Genomic DNA, 22500 nt, shown 5'->3' with positions numbered 1-22500 from the left:
CAAGAAAACATTACACCACCTGAATGAATGAGAAGGTATACAGGTGTATAAAATGTGACAACTGCCAATGAAAAGGGCTACCTGTAGGCAAAATCATTTGTCTGTTTTTTACATGTGCTTAAACCACAGATTGTAAGCTTTCAAATGATGCATCATACATTGAAATCGGAAACAAATTGAAGACGACATGAGTATTTGAAAGTTGCTACACCTGAAATCACTAAGCACAGAAAATCCCCATCAAAGATAATGAATCCCCATCAAACAACAAGAAACGAAGTCATTGTGTTATAGATTACACTTATTTAATGAACGTAAAACTGTTCGGAAAAATAACGAGTGGGTACTTCACATCTTCGAGTTGAATGTTAGCTAAGAAAACGAAAATCTGAAAAAAAGAAAAAAAAACTTTCAAGACGAATTTGACGTCTTTCTCATATCCGAGAGGTGTCCATTTACATCAGATTGTGTCACAAATGTTCAGAGAGTGTATCTATCTGCAACAGCATGTCACAGCATGATTTTATTTCCTTGATGCACCAAAGTGGCTAACACCATGCGGTTTCTACACTGAATGCTGTAGCATAAATTGTGAGCAATAGCTGCTCAATTGTATTAGCGGTGTGTTTTTGGAAAGCTTAATTGACTGTTAAGCTGGGCTGTTGATAATTGCACACAGTGCCTGGATGAGTGCTATCCTCTGTCCCTGTTCCACTTCACTTAAGAGCAATTACATTTAAGGCTGACACTCTCCCTCTCTCTGACATACCTCTCCATGTCCTGCCTTCTACTACCTTTCCCTCTCTTCCTTCCTCCCACTCTCCCAACCTCTTGACTTCCATTAACAACTGCTTTGATAGTTAAGCTAATAGTAGCTAATAGTAGGAAGTTATGAAAAGTAAAATACTGTCTCTCAGCCAGTCGAGGAAGGTGAGTTTCAGGGGATGACTGTCAGTCACATTTCTACAGTACCTGAGCCACCCCCCCACCACACACACACACACACACACACACCCCAGGGCTATGAACAGAACCATGGAAGCCAGGCCAAGATGTCATCACCAGGCTTTTAATGTCCAAGCTCTTACTATGTCATTTCTAATCCCCCCACTGACCTTGAGTAAAACGACCACGTTATTCCTACACATCATAATGTTTTACTACTTCTTTAAAGCAGCCCTGAAGGTTAAAATGTCAGAAACAAACGTCTAACTCTCCATGTAATGGGCTGCAAGACGTAGAGGCTCATACATTAATTGATCGGAAGCGGATTCCAAATGTCTTTCTTCCTCCGTGGAGCCAATAATACAGCCCCCAAAAAAACTAAACAAAAACTCAGGTGCCCTGAGAAAGGAGGAGATTATGTTCTTAGGGCTGGATTACAGGTTTCAAGGCTCTTGATCTTTGGCAATGTGTTTATGCGGGAGTCAGTAGATCCAAAGTATTGATTCAGAGTGGATGGGCAGAAAGCAATAGTTGACATGGATCCTGCTGGCATATCATCAATGCCGTGAGTCTGTGTTTGTGTTTGTAGCATCAAACAACTGCAAGGTAAGACACAGACACTTAGAGTGGATCGTTTGTTCTATTTATAACACTTACAGTTCCTCTGTAGTAATTAATGACATACTGTATCTACATAGAGAACACAACACTATCCCAAACCACAGGTCTACTGGACCATCAACATAGAATACCAATAACAGGCATCAACGCTAAATAAAACACAATAACATAATGTGACAGCAGCTGGCAACAAGTCGACAACCGACCGAATGTTCAGACATTTATTCAGAAAAATTTAAATACATTTCAATGTTGCTGAAAATCAATGGCACACTCGCTAGTCAAGCCAAACTATTGCACACAGCTTGTTTTGTGAGCCTGCTAACAATGTAAAGTAGTGTTATAGTTAACTAGTGGTATTGGGGATTACTCACTGAATCCATTGCATTGCAATATTTTGGCTTGACTAGCAAGTGTTTCATTGATTTTCAACAACTTTGAAATGTATTTTTCCGAATAAAAATCGGAATATTTAGATTGGTTTCAGACTTTTTCCCCCTTTCACCAGCTGCCGTCACATATATAGAGCAATGGTTATAAAGAGAGGAAAAATCAGGTCACAAGAGCAATAACTCAAGGCATTGAGAGTCCCCTAGTATTACAGTATTACAGTACCCCACTGCCTCTGTCAAAGATTAGGCCTGATGCTCTGCTTTTGAAATAATAAATCCCCGATAATTATTCTTGACAGTATTCTTCTCGTTGATTAGAAGAGGCATTAGTTCTAGATGGATATTTGTTGACATCACATTACAGTAGATGTTGGTTTCTTAGAAGGAACATGTTGAGATGTTATTACTCTGCTTAATGCATTCTCTCTCCATCTGCTTTCAAATTCAATATGGTTGATCCCTCCTCTCTGTTCTGGGAGCCATGCAGTACACAAACAAAAACAAACATAGCATCTCAGTATAGCAGTGCCAATTGGTCTTAGTGAATACATGTTTCTACACTATCTTTCAGACCTTCATTGTGATTGGTGGGTTACTCACATGTGACACTGCTATTGGTGGGCACGACCACAGGGCTCACGCCGGGGTTCTTGACGATGTCTTGCCAGTGGATGGTATCAGCATGGCACAGGAACTTGTTCTGGTCCACATATACACCGCCATGGAGGATCTCTGTGGGATGAGACAGAACACAAACAAACCATCAGGAGCCGTCACAGACACACACACACACACACACACACACACACACACACACACATACACACACACACACACAGACAAACACACACAGACACACACACAAACGCGCACTCACGCACGTCCGCTCGCCCATGCACGCACGTACATACGCACACACACACACACACACACACACGCATGCTCACACATGCATACACACACATACACACACACACACACACACAGACACACACAGACACACACACAAACGCGCACACACGCACGTCCGCTCGCCCATGCACGCACGTACATACGCACACACACACGCACACACACACACACATACACATACATACATGCACACGTGCACACGCGCACACACACACACACACACACACACACGCATGCACACACACGCACACACACACATACACACACACACACACACACACATACATACACACAGAGCACATCTATACAGTATTCCCAAGAGGACATTTTAGCTTGACCCAGGGCACAGCCTCATCTTCCGACAGACATGACTGATGGCCATACAAGGAGGCCAGACCAAGCCATGTCTTATTGCTGTTATTATTAACCATAATCTAGTTTGGTTTTTCCGTTCTTTTTTTTTTCTCTCTCTCTTCAGAACGGCTACCCACACCAGACATAAATAACAGACACAATTCTGTTTCCCCCCCTGATACAAAATCCATCCTGACTTTAAACCCCCCGGCGGGAGACGACGACAGTAACAATTTAGTCATTTCATATTTCATCAGGGAGGACATGAGATGACAGATCATCCTAATACTCATCGTACCAGCCATCTCTGATCATAGGATTGTGAAGGGGGGGGGTGATCCAACCTCCTCACTCACAATGCCGTGTGAGGCCTCTTATTGGACACAGACGGCGGTCCTGATTGTGATGATGGTGGAGTTCTCAGAATTCCTCATCAGAGGTAATCCCAACAAAGCCAGCTTGTCGCGGATTTGCATTATTTACAAGACCTGAGGTTCTCTATCTCTCCACAAGCAGATTAGCAATACAGAGATTAAACATATGAGGCATATTCATAACAGTCCCACACAGGCCTGATTAAAATTGTACTCCACAGATGATCGGAGGTGGTGTTATTAGGTTTTCTGCCTCTCTCCGTAGGCGACACGGACCTATCGCTCATCATAGGAATTAATTCTCACAGACGCTATGAGAGGGCGTTCCGCTAGGGTATGTGTGCTGCTGGCCGAGGAGCGCGTGACAAAGTGGGGCAGGGGACAAACATAGGAACAAATGGAACCACAAAAACAAAACAGACAAAAAAGCTCCCGACCCAAATGTGTTTTTTTCTGGACCAGAGGAGGCCCGGGATGCTTCGCTGCTGTAGATCATGGTTGACTGGCGTCTTTAAGCATGGCTGACCCTTCAATGTTCAATGAGTTCATGGTTTATGCAGTAAACATGTGGTGCACATGGGGCCAACAGTACGTTAGAGAAGTTTAAGTAAGCAGTATTATCATAGAGAGAGAGACAGAACGAGTGCGAGAGAGAGAGAGAGAGAGAGAGAGAGAGAGAGAGAGAGAGAGAGAGAGAGAGAGAGAGAGAGAGAGAGAGAGAGAGAGAGAGGGGGGGGGGGGGGGGGGGGGAGGGAGGGTACGTGGCCCATTACAACACAACCAGAATGTAAAAGGCCTGATAAAACAAAGAACACTACCACCATCTGTGCTGCTGTTCACAGAGGCCCTCAGAGAAATTAGGGTTACAAAAGCTTGAAGAAGCAGTCAACACTCACAGCTCCAATGTCCCTAAATGACCACAAAGAGGACTACAGCAGTCATCACGTGATGCTCTAACTGGAGTTCATCTCTCTGGTTTGGTCACAGATGGGCAGTGTCCACTATGAGACGCAGGCAGAAATACTTATGGCAACAATACTGAAGAGCATACCATACAATACCATTTAATATAATATTTAAGCAATATCACACGAGAGGGAGTGCTGTTATACTGAATATCAGCACGGCTGTGATTCAGTAGTAGGTACGAGGCCACAGGCCGAGTACCGAAGACAATCAGTGTGATGTTGCTTTTATACAACAGTTCTACAGTGCCATTTATTAGTTAACAGTAATAAGCGACAACAGATTATGATTAGTTTGTTTATTGAATCATTTATTTTGGCTCCTCCAACAAAAAATTGTTCCCCAACTGAACTTCAACTGGACTGTTGCCTAGTAACCTGAACACAAACATCCGCAGGCTAGCTACTTTGTATCGTGTACATTTATCTGTACGTTTCCATTTATTGTACAACCGGTGAAATATGACTCGGTTGACAGTCGCTGGTGGCATGTGTGTATGCGATTCAGACAAGTTGACATCAGATAGTACATTGCTCCATCGTTTCCTGTTCTCGGTGGATGGTCTCCAGTACATTTTTAGCGAGCTTTCAGACCTGCAAAACACATACGTTTTTTGTTTAGGTGTTTATGTTCCGCTACTCATTCATTATATAAATCATCTCATTCAGATCGTAATCTCACCTATGCCCGCTCACTGCCATGATGTCCCTTGCCTCAAGTCCCGCATTGGACAGTTTCTGTACGGCAGTGGCTCTCAGGCTGTGGTTAGTGTAAGATGTGTGTGTCCCTGCCTCTTTGCACCTTTGAAAACACTATTAGCTGATATGAATTCTGGGTCCTGCATTAGATTCCAAGAACGGCTAAGCGGTAAGGCCCTTCCCTTCGTCCTCTTCTGATGACCATTCATCATTTATCTCAAATGTTATATTTGGAAATATATCCATCTTTGTTTGAAACCAACACACTGATAGATAATCGGATAGATAACGACCGTTAATGTAGTCTAATTAACGGTCGTTTAATAGAACACCTGTGCGGCGGATTGATACATACTGTATATGGTCTCATCGAGAATCGAAGCCAAGACCTAAACATTGTTAGCGTCTCCCAACTGAGCCACAGAGGACCACTCAGCCTGCATAATGGTACCTCTCATGTCCTGTGAATTTTTACATTTCCATATTTGACATTTAGTAGGTCGCCTTTATACAAAGCTTGATGAGTAATTGCAATCTTCGAAGAGATTTTAACAGCAGATCACTACTTCATGAGATACAAAATGAGGAAAAACGGTTTCTTCTACTGTAGTTTGTGTTTTCCTCGCAACAGTTAATTGGGAAGATGAAGGCTATATTACATTCTCTGTTACATAAGACAAATGCACATGCATAATACATGTAAATGAAGGTAGTGCTTCCTCTAATTGTACTGTAGCGTATGCTTGGTTAGCAGAGCGGCTGCTCGCAGGGTGGCGGAGGCCTGTGTTGATTGTTTAGTTGGTTGAGAATGGGATCTTAATTAGCCCATTCAGAGAGCTCCGAGTCCCAGCTACGCCTGGTCCCCCGAGCCTCTCACACGTCTTTAAACTAGAGTGGGGCAAAACATCTCTGCTGCCTCTTACCAAGCAGACCATAGGAGGAAAATAATAAGAAATTTAGGAAAGCAGAACAAATGTATGCAGCCAATTTATTTCAAGGGTAAATGCTCCTTCAGTTTTTTAATTGCAAAGCGGGGATGAATTGTATTAAGTCTGGGAGGCAGATATCAAACCTTGGCTCATACTGTTTGACTGCTGGGGAAAAAAGAGCTTTAATGGCCTGCTGAGAATGAATTAAATGATGTAGTTACGTTGTTAAACAAATACATAATAAAGATAACATAATGATACAGCTTCTCTTCATACATGCTAACAGTGGGGTCATTTAGGAACTGATGGATCTTTACTTTACTGTGCGTGTGCGTGTGTGTGTGTGCGTGCGTGTATGTGTGTGTGTGTGTGTGTGTGTGTCTGTTCATCAATGTGTGTTGTTTATCAAGCTATAGAATACACACACACACACACACACACGCACACACACACACACGGCTGAGCAGACAACCTGCTGATTTGAGAGAGAACTGAAATAGCATTGCCTTGCATGGCTGGTTGTTCCTCCTCAGAGGGCTTTGACAAGACCATGCGGGATTTAACGCATACTTTGGCGCAGCCCACTGAGCAGGACTTACTGTAAGGAGCTGACTCCAGTTTAGTGCTGCAGCTCAGGGGGATATATCACTGCTCCCTGACACCAGTTCAGTTAAGCAGCCCAGAGAAGTACAGTACATTACTGCCAGTACTATTTGTAAATGACGGGGGTGCTGATGGCTAGCAGCCTATGTATGACCTACAGTACTTGAGCCAGGGGTTTTTCCTAAACGCATTACCTGATCAACTCTAAGCCCCAGTTATAGACTCTAACGAGGCCCAGTTTTGAGTTTGACCTAAAGCATTACAAACAATGGAGCTGGATGTGCCTTTCACTGGGCAAACATATTTTTTGTCTAACTGTTCACAGAGTCACAAACGCACTCACAGAATCGCACGCACACATACATTTTGTAAGTTGAATCACGTCTTTATCTTCCTGAGTTTGCCCAGAGCGCTAATTAACAATCAGCAGTTTTGTCATGGAGTAGTAAGAACTGCAGAAGGACACACCTTAAAAATATATATTAATTAGGCTATACAAGACAACAACAGGAACCCTGCTGCGCACAACACAGTACACCAAACAATGCAACACACTCTCAAAAACATGCTTATAGAAGGGCTGTTATGGCCTAAGACAGAAGAGAGAATCCAGACTGAACACTCCAATGGTAAGGTCTCTTTTGAAACATCTGTCTCCAGAGGTTTAATGCAGAACATTGTGGTAGAGTAGGTAATTGTTTTAATATAAGGGTAGCACAATGGAAACATTATATTGCATCCTAAGTGCAAATATCCTATTCCTAGTCCTAGTACATTTCAGTACTACCATTTGCAGAGAAGAATAACTAACCTAAGTGCATGTGTCCTGGCACGACTGGCTCTATGAGTCATGAGTGTGCCCACATAAGAGCAAATCTCAGGCTCTCCTGTACAAATAGGTGATCTCTTCTGCCATCCATCATCCTCAGGCACAAAACCTTCCATCCAGCCTTCTGGGCCCCGTTGCCAAGGAGATGATGTCTGACTGAAAAATCGGGGCTGAGTAAACTTCAACAAACAAAGAGAGAAACATACCACAGAAGCATAGCTGTGCCAAGAACAGAAAACACAAATACTGGAACCAAATGCGACCACATATCATCATGCTTAGAAAATATCTATATATATAATACTGTTATCTATTATCTGCATTATTTATCCTAGTCCCTAAAGGTCCAGTATGTAACCCTGAAGCTTTCTAATGGTTGTAATGACTATGTTGTAATGACTATCAGTAGTGATAAGAGAATGAGATCCCCTGAAATAAATAGTTCATTTCCGTATGCTGTTTTGGTCCAGAAAAAGCATGTTCTAAAATATAGTGTCCCATCTGACACTCGTTTTGCATATAAACAAACTCCTTTAAAGAAGAGCCATTTGTTACTGATCTTCAGGGCCCAGTCATTCCAAAACTTTTAATCTGGATCAGAATGAACCTGATTCGGTTTTTGCTATCCAGGATCAGATCTATCTGGTTGATTTTGAGTCGTAATAGGGGAGATCAGCCAGCTCGATCTGACCCTGGATAGCAAAAAATAATCTGGATCATTCTGATCCACATTAAACGTTTTGAGCGACTGGGCCCAGGTGATTCTGTCTATACTCTAAGTATCGTATTCGTAGAACATAGTCTGAGTGCTGTCATGTGACTGTAGTAAGCCCAACATGAGCAGCTCATTGGCTGCCTGAGCACAGTTCAACCACAAACACTTCCCCTTGGTGCCCTGGGGGCCTGACACCTGCTGCAGGGTGAGTTTCCATGGCACTTAGCGGAGGTGGTGCCCTGTCCACTCCAGACAGCTGGCTGGTCCATGAACCATGGGCATGATTCCCAGCTCAAACATGCCAGGCATGCCAGCTCAACTCACACACACCTCACCTTGTATACTAGAGCTCAGCTTTATGTCTCAGTCAAATGGACTGGCGGGTCTAGGGGATCATGATGTCTCTCACGCTGTGCAGGTTACTGTTGGTTCCAGGGGTTCTGTATGAGGGAGTGTCCTATTCAGCAGCAGGGAGGCGATTGGTTGCACACTGAGCTGTTTTGTAGGACCTCTTCTTGAATATGTGCAGGTTTAAAAGCAATCCAGGAAAACAATGCATCAAACTGTTAATTCGCAAGCGAATAATACATTGGTGGTGAAACATGTATATATCAGGGAGCGGCAGTGGCTCAGGAGGTAGTGCCGGCATCTACAGATCTCAAGGTCGTCAGTTCAAATACCAAATTCAAATACCAAATTCCAACAATTGACTGACAAGTTGATTGCATGGCAATTATTTTATTATTATTATTATTATTATTATTATTATTATTATTGTTGTTGTTGTTGTTGTTATTATTATTGTTATTATTATTCATATTATTGTTGTTGTTGTTATTATTATTTATATACGGTACTTCACATTCAGTGCACATCACAAACAAGAGGATCCCAATGGAAACAATGGAACATTTATCAGGAGTAGTAGCGCAGTTATCAATCACCTCTGGTTTGAAGCGGAACCTTGGTAAGTGGTTAAATTACCTCATCACCCCAGTTATACTGTCTAAGTGTCTTAGACAAGGTCAGTCGAAAGAACACCCTGCATAAATGTACAGGAAAGGGGTGCTATTTTAATGTTGTTAACACTCTCAGAAGGAAATACAACTAGTGCCCATTCAAATGTAGATTGTACGTTTATATATTTAACTACTGACCTGAAAGAGCAACTGCATTAACTCAGCTACATAAAACCGCTTTACGAGAGGTTCACTGGATAGAGAAGAGAGAAGAAGGGCGTCTGCCCTGATTGCACTGGGCTCAGGCGGTAACGGGTTGTGGATGAGGGTTGTGTGTGTGTGTGTGTGTGTGTGTGTGTGTGTGTGTGTGTGTGTGTGTGTGTGTGTGAGTGAGTGTGTGTGTGTGTGTGTGTGTGTGTGTGTTTGTGTGTGAGGATGAGGTGATGCAGAAACGTTCTATTCAACGTGCAGCCACTGACATTCATGCCTGAAGGACCACAGCAGCCATAGTATCATGTAAAAACAGTATTTGATCATTAATAATAATATTCTCTTTTATTTACAGGGGCATGTATTGTGCCAAAATAACCTGAATGCAAACAGATAGAGGATATTTTTTAAATGTTGTCCATGTCCAAGCCAGCAATGCCATTTTCTGACATACAACGACTGATTTTTGCTCAGGAGAGACAGTTTGGATGGAAAAAAGAACTTGACCCGGAACAAAACTTGACATTTGCAATAAATAAAAGGCTGCAGCCACAAATACATGAATGTCCTTCAAATCTGTGCGAGGTTGACACCGATAAAAAAATCTAAATCTAAACTAAATTGAAGTCTAATAGCGCTAATTCCAAGAGACAATTCACATACTCTATCTATAGATCCTACACCCCAAACACCCCGCCGTCATCTTTACTGTCCTACTGGCAGGGCTGTGTGGTTACAGGCAGACTTTGTTTGAGTATTGTTGTTTGTGTGTTATTGTGTTTCTTCTGCCCTAACTATCCTTGGCGTCTTGGGCAGTAATATTGTTTTCTGTAACCGAGGTGCATGCCGCTGGAGCTGCAGACAGCACAGGGGTGGCGGCCACAACCCTTTCCTCCACGCCGCCTCTCCCCCATGGAGGTAATTGTGTTTAAAGCCGTCTGATTAAATTTCACCCATCCCTCACGCAATTGTTTCCAATGAATCTTTATGAAAAATGGCCAGGATTAAAGGATTACGGAATTATCCAGAGCAGCATCTGCTTAAATTGAGGCGGGTGGGGAACAAAAGGGGGGAATGCTTCTTCACTCATTTCCAACTTAAGCCATGATAAAGCTTGCATAATCTCTGCCTTATGGCTAAAATAGAGGATGGGAGAGAGAGAGTAAATGAAATGAATGAGGGGAAATGAAACCACACAATAGGTAAGACATGGTAGAACTGTCACTGTTACCTTTTGTTGCATTATGGCGAGGAAGTCGGTGTGTGTGCCACCGAGAGTGCCAAAAAACTGTTGACCATGAACAGCACAGGTGGGGATACAGAATACCCATGAGCTTAAAAAGAAGCCTGGACACAAGTGTAAACACACAAATGAGAGCGAGAGAGAGAGATTACTACGGTACGCCTCCTACAGCAGCTGAGGGCCACTTTGCTTATCATCGCTGATGTCTGATCAGGTCCCAGCGGCATTGGAATGAGCAGCGCTCTCTGGAACCAACACCGAGACACAAAACAGAGCTAAACGAGAGCAGGCTGCACCAGCATACCAATAAACCCAGGATCAGCACTGCGGGGCCCAGGCCACAGAGGCCAGGCTGCAGGCTGCAGGCACCGCACGTCACAGAGACCCTGTTCTATTTGGAACCACCGGCAGGGCAGCTCATTGACAGCTCACCCTGGGCTCACCTGCATGAATGACTCAGGATGGAGCGGGACATGATTAGCGTATGAATATGAATATGACATCATCAGAGCCTCGGAGAAGCACGGGGATTAGGCACAGGGGCGGGTCGCTGGGCAAACTGGAGAGGACTGAAGAAACCGAGCAGCGGGGGGGTCGGGAGACAGATCTCTGTGGCTCTCTCCTGCACAAACAAAGGGGCGGGAGGGGTGGTGGTGAGGCCACGGTCTGTATATTTAGCTCATGAATTCATGCGTGCCGTAACATTCACCTGGATGAGCTCTGCTGCTCCGCAGGGGCACAGCAGAACAGCATGGGCCTTTCATGTCCCATTACCCACGGCTGCCCCTGATGCTGCCTGCTCCACTTCTTTAAGGCCCAGGCCCAGCGCGCAAAAAATAAGTGCATTAATTATTAAGCTGTGATGGGAGAGAAGTGGTGTTGCCCATAGGACCACAATGTGCCAGTTAATTTACAAAGAGAGCAGTCTGCTTGGTTGGTCCTGAGAATCCCAGATACTGGTGTGCTGTGTCAGTGGTAATACAATGAGAAGGCCCATACTCAGGCTCTGGCAATGGACCAAACACCTGCCAGTACGGTTTGATGTATGTTAAACAGCTCTGCTCTGATACAGCACACAAATGCATTGCTGTCACTCATGTATTTGCTAGTCATGTTATACACAGTGCAAACATTAAACTGGACATACAAAGCCCTGACAAAGATCTGACTGTTTGTCAAAACGTCAATATCAGAGATGGCTTGCTGAGGTGCACCCATACACGTGCACGCACGCGCGCGCACGCACACACACACACACACACACACACACACACACACACACATGGACACATGCTATCACGCATGAATGCACACATGCTCTTACACCCAAACTCTAAGAAAGTACACAAAAAGGCCTTTCATACATGGATATGAGTAAGGTTCTCATCACACAAAGTGCCTTTCCCTGTAGGACCAAGAGCCCTTTGTGTCTCTCCCCACTCTGACATCCATCTCTTCTCTGGCCAGGCAAACTTAATTATTCTATCAGATGCCCACTTTGCCCCTCTCCACCAGCACTGACATTTTCAGAAATGAGAGCCCTGTGATTGGCGGGAAGATAAATAATTGGCTTAACCCTCTTAAAGTGTTTCATTAACGTTTCCCTGTGCTCATAGGATAACATGCGTCCACATTAGAGCTGAGCAGGCATCACCACACCGTGGGAGAAGGAGAGCTCCCAGCCTCAACCTTTTCTTATGTATGCACATACGTATCCAATGGATGGACACCGGAGAAAATGTTGACGTCAAAATCTGATCATTTTCATTAAAGGTGGGTAAAGCTAGATGGGTAGGCCAATATTCATTGATGTGTGTGTACGCTGTGAATACTGCCCTGATGAGAGGGTAAGCACAGGCTGGCCATAAGACATTGGGGAGAAGTTCTGTTTCTAGGGGATTCTGTGGATCTAAAACCTCATGTCAAATGCAAAATATTAGGCTATTTTATAAAGCCGCTCAGTGACTTCCACATATTGAAATGTTTGACGGCGCTTCACCAGACAAACAGGGACGTTGTTCAAAAAAAGCATCTGTTCGGTTATCTTCTGTATTGACACTGATTCCCTTTGTCAGGTGTGTCTGTTGTCCATAGTCATCCAGGACGAGAGCAGCAGGATCCAGCCTGTTTAAGAGCTGACAAAAACCTAGCCGGAAGGAGGTGGATATAGCCATATAGGGGCAGGAAGGGAACACTCTGTTTGGATTATTAATTGACATTCAAATTCCGTGCATGCTCACATTAACTTTTAATGAGTCAAAGGTCTGGTTTCTGGAGGCTCATCCACCGCTGAAAGTGTCCGCTTGCACAGAGTGGAGACTGGTAGTGGAGGACCTAGCAACACGGTTGCTCAGCCTATAGTCGACATCCCCCCTGACCCCCATACCACCCCCCACCCCCAACCTAGTGGTGATGAAGACTCTCTGGGGAGGTGTCTCCTGACTTCATTAACAGCCAGTTAGGACTAATGGAGACACATGTTCCACGGTAGCTACAGCCTGTACGTCTGGGAGGGGGTTACCAGGGGCGACTGCATGGCAGTGAAGTGGCTTGGTGTTATGTCTGTGAAGTGCCATTTGGTAACATGTCTAGAATAATTGAGGGTAGCAAACACATCAGCAATGGGAGTATTTGCATTTGTACTTTCAGTAAGGATCAAAACCATACTAAATGTGGATGCATGCAAGTTATGACAAGGCAATGAATGTGCAATAACACTATGTGCAATATGACAACCCTAGGGTACATAAGGTTGCAGAGAAATAGGACATGTTAGAATAGGTATAGCATAGCATAGAGTACAGCACAGTGTTTTATCTGTACAGTATAGTATAGTGGATAGTGTACATAGCCTTTATTTATGTAAACCAGCTCCTTTCCCTTTTTTTTTTCTTTTTCTTTTTCTTTCCTAGCACCAGGGGAGCCACCCCTCCCAAATTTCGTTGTTTGGTACCTGTACTATAGCAATGACAATAAAGACCATTCATTCATTCATTCATTCATTCATTCATTCATTCATTCATTCATTAATGTCACCCTCTCAACCTTTTCACAATTTTGATCAAACTAATCTAAATGACAACCACAGACAAAAACGACTTGACAATTATTCTCAAACTGAAATAAAGAGGCACCAGAAACCGTGTCGTAGTCCCCCCCCTCCCCGCCCAAACATTTATCATGTCAAAGATCAGTCGTCTTTCACGGAGACAGCTCTCCATTGCTTTGTGGGCAGCAGGAAACATCACAACAGCATTTAGTTATTTTATTCCACTCTCGTAGTTTTTATTCCACTATGTTAGGAAAGCAAGCAAGAAAGAAGTGACCATTTTTTATTATAGATCATTACCTTGTAAAAGGGATATTCATACTGTATCAAATCAAATCAAGTCATGACAAGTCAAGTCAAGTTTATTCAAATATGCAATGTACTGTAAATGGAGAATATCACTGATGCAGGTGTGCACAGGTAGTGCTGATGGGGGGGGGGGGGGGGGGGGGACTGAAGTAGTGGCAGTTGGCAGTCTTATGGCGTGCGGGTAGAACCTATCCCGCCGGAACCTGTTGGTCCGGGTCTGGATACTCTGGTACCGTTTGCCAGAGTTCCATGTCCCCTACATATATGGCATATCTACAATGGGACTATATCAAGTTTTTTTTCAGCTTGAGCAAAGTGCCGTTTGAAGCTGAGAGATATGTTTTAATCATTCAGTTTCTTAATGATGACACCAGTTCCATTATTAATGGGCCTGGCTTCTCCATGGGGCCCTGGCTGGCGAGCGGGTATTAGCATTAGCACAATCCGCTTCATTTGATGTCTGTGTAATTACCACACTTTTCCTCCTCCAAATGCTAGCAAAAGTTTGCTGTTAAATAAAGAAGCGCCGGGAAAAGGGATTCTTTCACTTTCCAACTTGTGTTTCCCAAGGCTTTGTTTTTCTTCCCATCTCTTTCTTTTATAAAAGACAAAGGGAAATGCTACATGGTTTAATATGGCTCATTTTGTGTATACTGTTATTCTCAGGGTAGCAAACCATTTTCAATGGCTTGTCTCACGGTGAAGACAATTTAAAAGAGAAATGCTATCGTCGAAAGGTGGACAAAATGTGTGCGACAGTTATTTCAGTGATATCAGGGTAATAATTCCAGCAAAAGGAAGTCTGGTTGCCCACTTGGGAGTTTACATCAGACTCTATGCTAAATTGCGAAATTCATTCAAAGCATTTAGACACAGGTGGAAAGAGATTTATTTTTAATCAGCCTGAATTTCTGTGTTTTCCTTTTTTTGTGAGGGCATGAGGGTCAGCTCCACCTGGGGCTTACAATTTAAGATTATTTATGTTGTTGGTCATTAGTGTTTTATATAACACTCTCCTATTTTCTGCTTATGCAATTCCCACATAGGATCATTAATGAGAGGGAATGTCAGCAAAATAAAACAGCAGAGCAGACCAAACTGTTGGAGCCCAGCAGCACATATTGTTACCAGATAGTCATCATCAGATGATTGTCCTACAAGAGACTCAATTAAGACAGGCCTGTCTGAAAAACTGAAAACATGGCTCCTTCAATCTCTCATATTGGAAAATCGCAATATACATTGCTCGCCAAAACAACCAATGCCACGCTTTTAAATTCCAATTAAGGCCATACGAACCATACATGTACTACTGGCATGCTGTGGACTTTGAAGCACACAATAACAGTGTTTACCATCACTTGGCCGGCCTTAACCTGCTGTCCTAAACCACATTAGGAGCATGCAAATGTGACAATAAGAATGCTGTCCTACAAAAAAATCCCTCCTGTCCTCCTCAAGCGATGAAATATTAAGTATGACACAGGAGTAATTGCATGGGAAGTAATCAATTAGACACACAATTGGAAGCGACCTGAGGTCTGGAATCTGCCAGGCGAGAGAGAAGGGAACAGAATGCGAGAGAAGCAGGCACAAGCAATCTTGGGTTTCTCCTATGGGGATCTGTTCCTACTGTAGCTAGACAGCCTGGGCCAGACTGGGACAACTTGTCCAAATACTCTGATTTACTCCTGGTCTCATTGAGAAGTGACTGGTTCCTCTTGTCCTTTATGTTCACCTTGTCCCATCCCTCCTGTGCACCATTTTCAGAATGCTTTCACGATACACTGAACAGTGCTCGTTGAAGTTAATGTATGATCATTGAGATTTTCCCCTTGAACAAATGCTTTGAAGAGCAGAACAGAGTTCTGATCAGTGTAAGCATATGTGTGTGTAGGTGTGTGTGTGTGTGTGTGCGTGTGTGTCTCCAAATTAATAAGTTCAGCAGAAACAATCCTCCAGAACTTATTAATTTTGAGACTCGGTTGGAGTGTGTGTGTGTGTGTGTGTATGTGTGTGTGTGTGTGTGTGTGTGTGTGTGTGTGTGTGTGTGTGTGCGTGTGTGTGCATGTGTGTGAGTGTGTGTTTCTCTATGAGGTGAATATTGAAATAAGCGCTAATAGGGTACACTGATGTTTTCTTATTTTGAAAAAGAAAAATACTATCAAGAGCTGATCATTTAATTGTTCTTAATCAGGCAGAGAGAGAGAGAGAGATAAAGAGAGAGACAGAAAGAAACAGAGAGAGCAGATGGGCCTTGAGCAAGTCGATCCATTTTTGGCGTCGGGCGCAAGCTTGTACATGGGGAGAGAAGGACGTCTGGCAGATGGGAACTGATAGTTGATGCTTTCATTTTGGACAGAGTAATGGCAGCAAGCGGTACAAAATGGATGAGCAAAACTATAGAAAATTGCCAAACTAGTAGAAAAAAGAGAATCGAAAATGTGTTAAATTGACACGCTCATCTGTGTTATGTCCCTTATTGAGGCTGTTATTATTTTGCAAACCCAGCAGGCAGTAATTACCATCTGAATGCACCGAGGCCAATTGTGTTCTGGTAGCAAGAAAACTAAAACTGTTTGTCTATGCAGGAAAATACCTTTAATACGTCTGAAATCAAACACAAATAGCTGCATTTTGCAAATGTCAAGCGAAGTGGCAATGTTTAACCTCTTCTCTTGGGGAAAGATATAATTACTGCAGATCATGTAGATTAGTAGATCATTCTAGATGGACATCTAGCCACACAGAGGGTATAAAATGAAGGCTAAGGAACTGGGGGTTTATGAGAGGAGGGAGGGAGAGAGAGAGAGAGAGAGAGGGAGAGAGAGAGAGAGAGAGAGAGAGAGAGAGAGAGAGAGAGAGAGAGAGAGAGAGAGAGAGAGAGAGTATGTACCATGCATAGAAGGGAGACCACACAACACATATCACTTTGCTGTTAAATCTTAGGGAGAATGTTCTGTTTCATATGCATGAGGATGACTAACTTAAGCTTGATTGAAAGGTGCAGCAGAGAGGCTGAGATCTCCAGTGAGCCAGCCTGAGAGTCACCAACCACAAGGGTTCATTCACAGTCTCCTACACATATACCATACTAGAAAATCAATACAGCAATATCGCAATATACCACCTACAAATTCATTTTATCCAGGGCAATTTCTACCTCCAAGGGAGTCAGGTCGGCTTCAACACCAATGGGGCCCGTTCTATCCTTCTCCAGATTACCCCATGTGTGGTTAAATACCTTTATCCTTGTATATGTCTCTTATGGATCGTATTGATCATTTCACATCTCCAGAGAGCTATTATGAGAGGAATGAACAGGATAACATGATTCTGTTGGCCAATCAAAGGATCCATTAGGGATGCCTCTGACTCTGTTGACCAATCAAATGAACAATTAGGGATGAGAGAGAGAGAGAAAGAGAGAGAGAGAGAGAGAGAGAGAGAGAGAGAGAGAGAGAGAGAGAGAGAGAGAGAGAGAGAGAGAGAGAGAGAGAGAGACTAGAGAGAGAGACTAGAGAGAGACCACACAACATATATCACTTTGCTGTTGGAACAGACGATGGAAAGAGAGAGAAAGGATGCAGTACAACCCTTCCTCCTCTTGTTATGGCTTGGGGACATAGATGGCGGTTCAAATACCACTCTGTGTTGCCTATTCAGTGGAGCTGTGCCGACCAACAGCATGACAAAGACCAGGACTCCTTGACGTGACATGGAACTGCTCATGGACATACAGTGTTTCTAAAGATAAGTACGGTACTCTCCAATATAACATGGCGATACATAGGCCTGCAGTGCAGTACAGTTCTCAGGATTGATCTCTCGATGTTGAGGGTGTCTTGTGTGTTTCTTGGATTCTCGAGGAAGAACTGTGCAAGTAGAACAATAAGCGAGAGTCTAAATTATTCACAGCCTCTGACAAAGGCAGCTGGGAGCCTGAAACCCACTGCTCTATTTGTGCCCTACAAAGCCCAGTGATTGGTTTCTAGTCTTACACTGGGAGTGCTCTTACATAACACATATGCTGTGTTCTTGTGGTACTTCTCTGCCCACATTGTCTCTCTTTCTCCCGCTTCACTGGCTCTTCTTTCTTTCTTTCTCTCTTTCTTTCTTTCTTTCTTCTCTTTAATTGTTCTCTTTCTCTGAGCAAATATGACTGACTCGAAAAAAGGGTACTGAGCATACAGTTGCTGTACTGCAAGACTTCACTGCTTGACGGGGGAGTGATGTAAGGCTATAGGTTAACTGTCCAAAACAAACCTGTCATGGATTACAGTATAACTATCTAAAGGGCTCCTGGCAGGGGTTGGTGTCTAGCCAAACACCTGTTATTCATTTCCTTGTTTTTTTACGACTATGCCCCAGGTCTGGCTACATACAACAACCTCTACAGTATGGTATTAGATCATACCTACGACATGACTCCCTGAAACAGTTCACATGAAGGAGACAGCTACTAGGACAACATTGGTTTCATAGCTTCTTAAACAGCTACAGCTCAGTTTAATCTTGAGGTAATGATACCTCTAAAAGGGCAAGGGCCACCGCACTGTTGTACAGTATGCACGGCAACATCTACGGTCTATGTCTGTGTTCATGAGGTTTAACGCAGGCCGCTTCTTGCTCCGTCTTTTTCCATGCACATGTGGCCTGTATGAACGCTAACGGGGCTAACATCAGAGGAAAGTGCCTCAAAGCCCTGGGTCATTAGCCTATTCCTATCATACAGTATGACTCACACTCATTTCATCACAAAGACTTCATACTGAGTCATAAAATGGCAGCGTTTCACAGGAGTGGCGCTCAGAACATATTTGAATTGATTCTGGGAAGTTTCATAAATACATGCACATGGCCATGTGCCTCACAATCAAATCATAACAGATTTCCAACATTGCTACAGTATTTGCAGTCAACCTCTATAAACTCTGTGTAGGACAAAATAGTTAGATGGGTTGGTTTGAAACAAACAGAGAGGAAGTCCTACAATCCCTTTGGGCATAGACCAATTAGTGCATCTTTCAACTTAGTATGAAAATCACAAACTATTGGAGGGAAAGCTGATATATAGCGAAAGTGTGGGACCGAGGTAAAGAAAGACACAGTATGCAGTAGACAGCGTGAAGACCCACAGAAAAGATAATGATCTCAAGCCATACCTGTGAGGTTTTTCAGTTGTAGCTGTTTAAGGCCAAAGTTGCCGTCTCGGCGGTAGTTGAGGAAGATAGCCAGGGCGTAGCGGTCCTCGTACAGCTTGGTGCCTCGGATGATCCGCAGGTTCTCCAGGGGCAGGTCGTCAAACTGGTTCAGCGCCACCAACACATAGCCTGTCACCTCCCGGATAGACTGGACACACAGAGGGGAAGACAAGAGAGAAATACATCAGATAAAAACACTAGCAATAGCCCATCCTAAGGTCACTTTCACCTATTCACTCAGTCATGCGTGCATGAGGAAAATCCTTTCCGGAGGGGTCAACACTTTGCTAAAAACTTGGCTCCAAGTTTGCATTAAAGCCCAGGGTGAATCAGAAGGACAGCCATCAGCCATCACTTCACACTGAACAGTCATTTACAGGGCTAATGACCACAGAGACTTTGCCAAGCCCACCCATGCATCCAGAGCTGGTATGAATCAAAGTGACTGTCGTCCCCGTCATGGCTGCTTGTCATTAGGACAGATAGAGCTTCATTCAGCAGGACAGGCCCTCTCACACCACGACTGACAATAATCACAGCAACAGGCCCTAAAATAAGTCCTGAGGAGACTGCTGCTGCTGCTGCCACCACTGCTCAGGTCCCAGTTCACTGACAGCTGTCAGACACCATAGTCGTCAGACAGGGCCTTGCCCAGAAGTGGCAGGAGCAGTCATGGCGCTGTCATGATCGCCCAGAAGCCCTTAATGGGCATGGACAGCAGCTCTTTCCCACAGAGCTATGAGGTGAGCTTCTGAGATAGCCCTCATTTAGCTGCTAACAAACTAGCTGAGTAGGAACACCAGATTCTATGGCTACTTTTTAAAAATCATTATTTGAAAAAGTAGCCATAGAATCTGGTGTTCCTACTCAGCTAGAATGGGATCATCTTCAATTCAGAGAGATATAGTAGAGCGCTGAGGTACCGGTAAATCATTTTCTAGCATGACTGATGAGTGCGGAAGGTTCATTGGCATGGGAAGTGAGGGTTAAATAGAACAGCCATGGATGGGGTCATTTGACCAAGTGAGTAAAAACATTTGTATACCTTTGCACTCGATCACATTTCAGGACCGTCCTTTCTTGACTTTTCCTAGATATGTGCGTTCTACCACCCAGTATCCTTGTGTGTGTGTATATATGTGTGTGTGTGTGAGAGTGTGTGCGTGCATGCATACATTTATACATACGTGTGTGTGTGTGTGTGTGTGTGTGTACGTCTGTGCTGAGAGCCTTTGACTAAGCTCCATATATCTGGGCCCGCGTGGTGCAGTCAGACAGGAGTGTGTTGTGACTGACCAGTAGGCTCAGGATGACTCACTCCGTCCTGCTGTGGGCTTGGAGGTCACCGTCCCTGGAATACACTCTCTCCTAATGACTCTGGGGCTCCAGCTGAGGCTGTGTGGGGACCAGCAAGGGTCCGTAAACGGTGACCCTGCCAGGGGCACCGTAGTTCCATCAGACCCCTCTCCCCTCCCTGTCTGTCCCCACAGTCTTTACTCACTGGCAGGCCACGCACCACCAGGAACGAAAAAAAAAAAAGAAGCTTCTTCCCAGTTACCTAGCAACCTCAAAGACCTGCCGCCAGCATCAAAAAAGGAGAAACAAAGGAATAAAGGGGGGGAAATAGATTGTACTACATTGTACTTTGCCTACTTCAATTAAAGGATTAAATTGATGTTATTTATTCAGGGACTCCTTTTTTGTTGCCTTTGTTCACTTTCCTGGGCTACTTTTTTATTTTTTTAACCAGGCCTGGTCAATTCCCTCCTCTCCCTCTAATTTGTTATGTTCGAGCCACCAAATCGATAGACCACAGAGGGAGGGGGGCGGGGGGGCGGGGGGTGTCAGCTATACAGTTCTTTTCCTTCTGGATTGTTTTCTCAATAATGAACTGCATTAATAAAGGCAAACTACTTGTCGTGATTACGGGCTCAATGCAAAGCAAATGCCAAAATCTCACTGTGTGGCCATTTTGATTATGTACCGATCAACTAAACAAACCCCTCCGTACTAATGCAAGCCAGGTGTTGGTCAAAGCACACACTGTGAGAGGGGCAGAGAGGGGCATCAGGAGACTGTGTTTTTCAGTGTATTGCAACCATACTATATACTGTGCAGAACACACACACTGCTCAAACCTTCTTTCTTAAGTGGCTCCTTAAAAATAAAATTCTCTGGTTTGTGCCATTCCATATTTCATAACACAGTTTATACAGTAGTAGTAACAGCATCGAAACCAAATGTTTGAACACTCTAGACTAGAGTCTAGAGTATAGAGTCTCTACTGTAGTTGCGCATTCTATGCAGTCAAAAGTAATTTCCATGTAGTGTTCTCTTTTTACCTACAAAGCAATTATGCAGGTAAATTACCTACTAAATATAATGTGTGACCTGGATCTTTTCAAACAAGGATACCATGCAGCTCTCCATCTCCCCGCCCTGTTGAAGAAGTATACATGTATCCTGGGGTCTGTTGAAGATGTTTACATGTATCCTGGGGTCTGTTGAAGATGTATACATGTATCCTGGGGTCTGTTGAAGATGTATACATGTATCCTGGGGTCTGTTGAAGATGTATACATGTATCCTGGGGTCTGTTGAAGATGTTTACATGTATCCTGGGGTCTGTTGAAAATGTATACATGTATCCTGGGGTCTGTTGAAGATGTTTACATGTATCCTGGGGTCTGTTGAAAATGTATACATGTATCCTGGGGTCTGTTGAAAATGTATACATGTATCCTCGGGTCTGTTGAAGATGTATACATGTATCCTGGGGTCTGTTGAAGATGTATACATGTATCCTGGGGTCTGTTGAAGATGTATACATGTATCCTGTGGTCTGTTGAAGATGTATACATGTATCCTGGGGTTTACAGTACAGCACATGAGGGGCCGTGGGACAGTGGGAGACCAACACATGATTGTAGACTAGGAGAGGATGCCTCCTGTACAGTAACCCCTAACCCTGACCCATAGAAGAGGAGGGGGGACATAACCCACCCCAGGCCAGTGAACTCACACAACCTGTGTTGAAGATCGTAATGTTATCATAAAGTATGCCATGAATGTGGTGGGAGGAATAAGATGATGGAATAAGATGATGGAATAAGATGATGGTGAATACTTAGTGTGAATACAGGTGAATTCAAAACAAATGCATTACTGATCTAAATCACCTCGGTGCT

General features: G+C 43.8%; 1 protein-coding gene across 1 annotated transcript in view; it reads right to left on the bottom strand.

The window, feature by feature from the left end:
* The window catches only part of erbb4b (erb-b2 receptor tyrosine kinase 4b), a gene marked incomplete at both ends in the record, with an annotated part of 209701 nt that overhangs the window by 63150 nt on the left and 124051 nt on the right, over positions 1-22500 (bottom strand). The window contains 2 exons of the mRNA XM_080535447.1: positions 2559-2690; positions 19274-19460. Of these exons, the coding sequence (XP_080391573.1) occupies positions 2559-2690; positions 19274-19460 (319 nt within the window). The remainder of the gene's footprint in view (positions 1-2558; positions 2691-19273; positions 19461-22500) is intronic.

Source organism: Nansenia antarctica (assembly GCF_963989245.1).
Source record: "Nansenia antarctica genome assembly, chromosome: 7".
NCBI classification, from domain to species: Eukaryota; Metazoa; Chordata; class Actinopteri; order Argentiniformes; family Microstomatidae; genus Nansenia; species Nansenia antarctica.
Note: the sequence above shows the minus strand (reverse complement) of the source record. Positions and strands in the feature narration are given on the sequence as shown.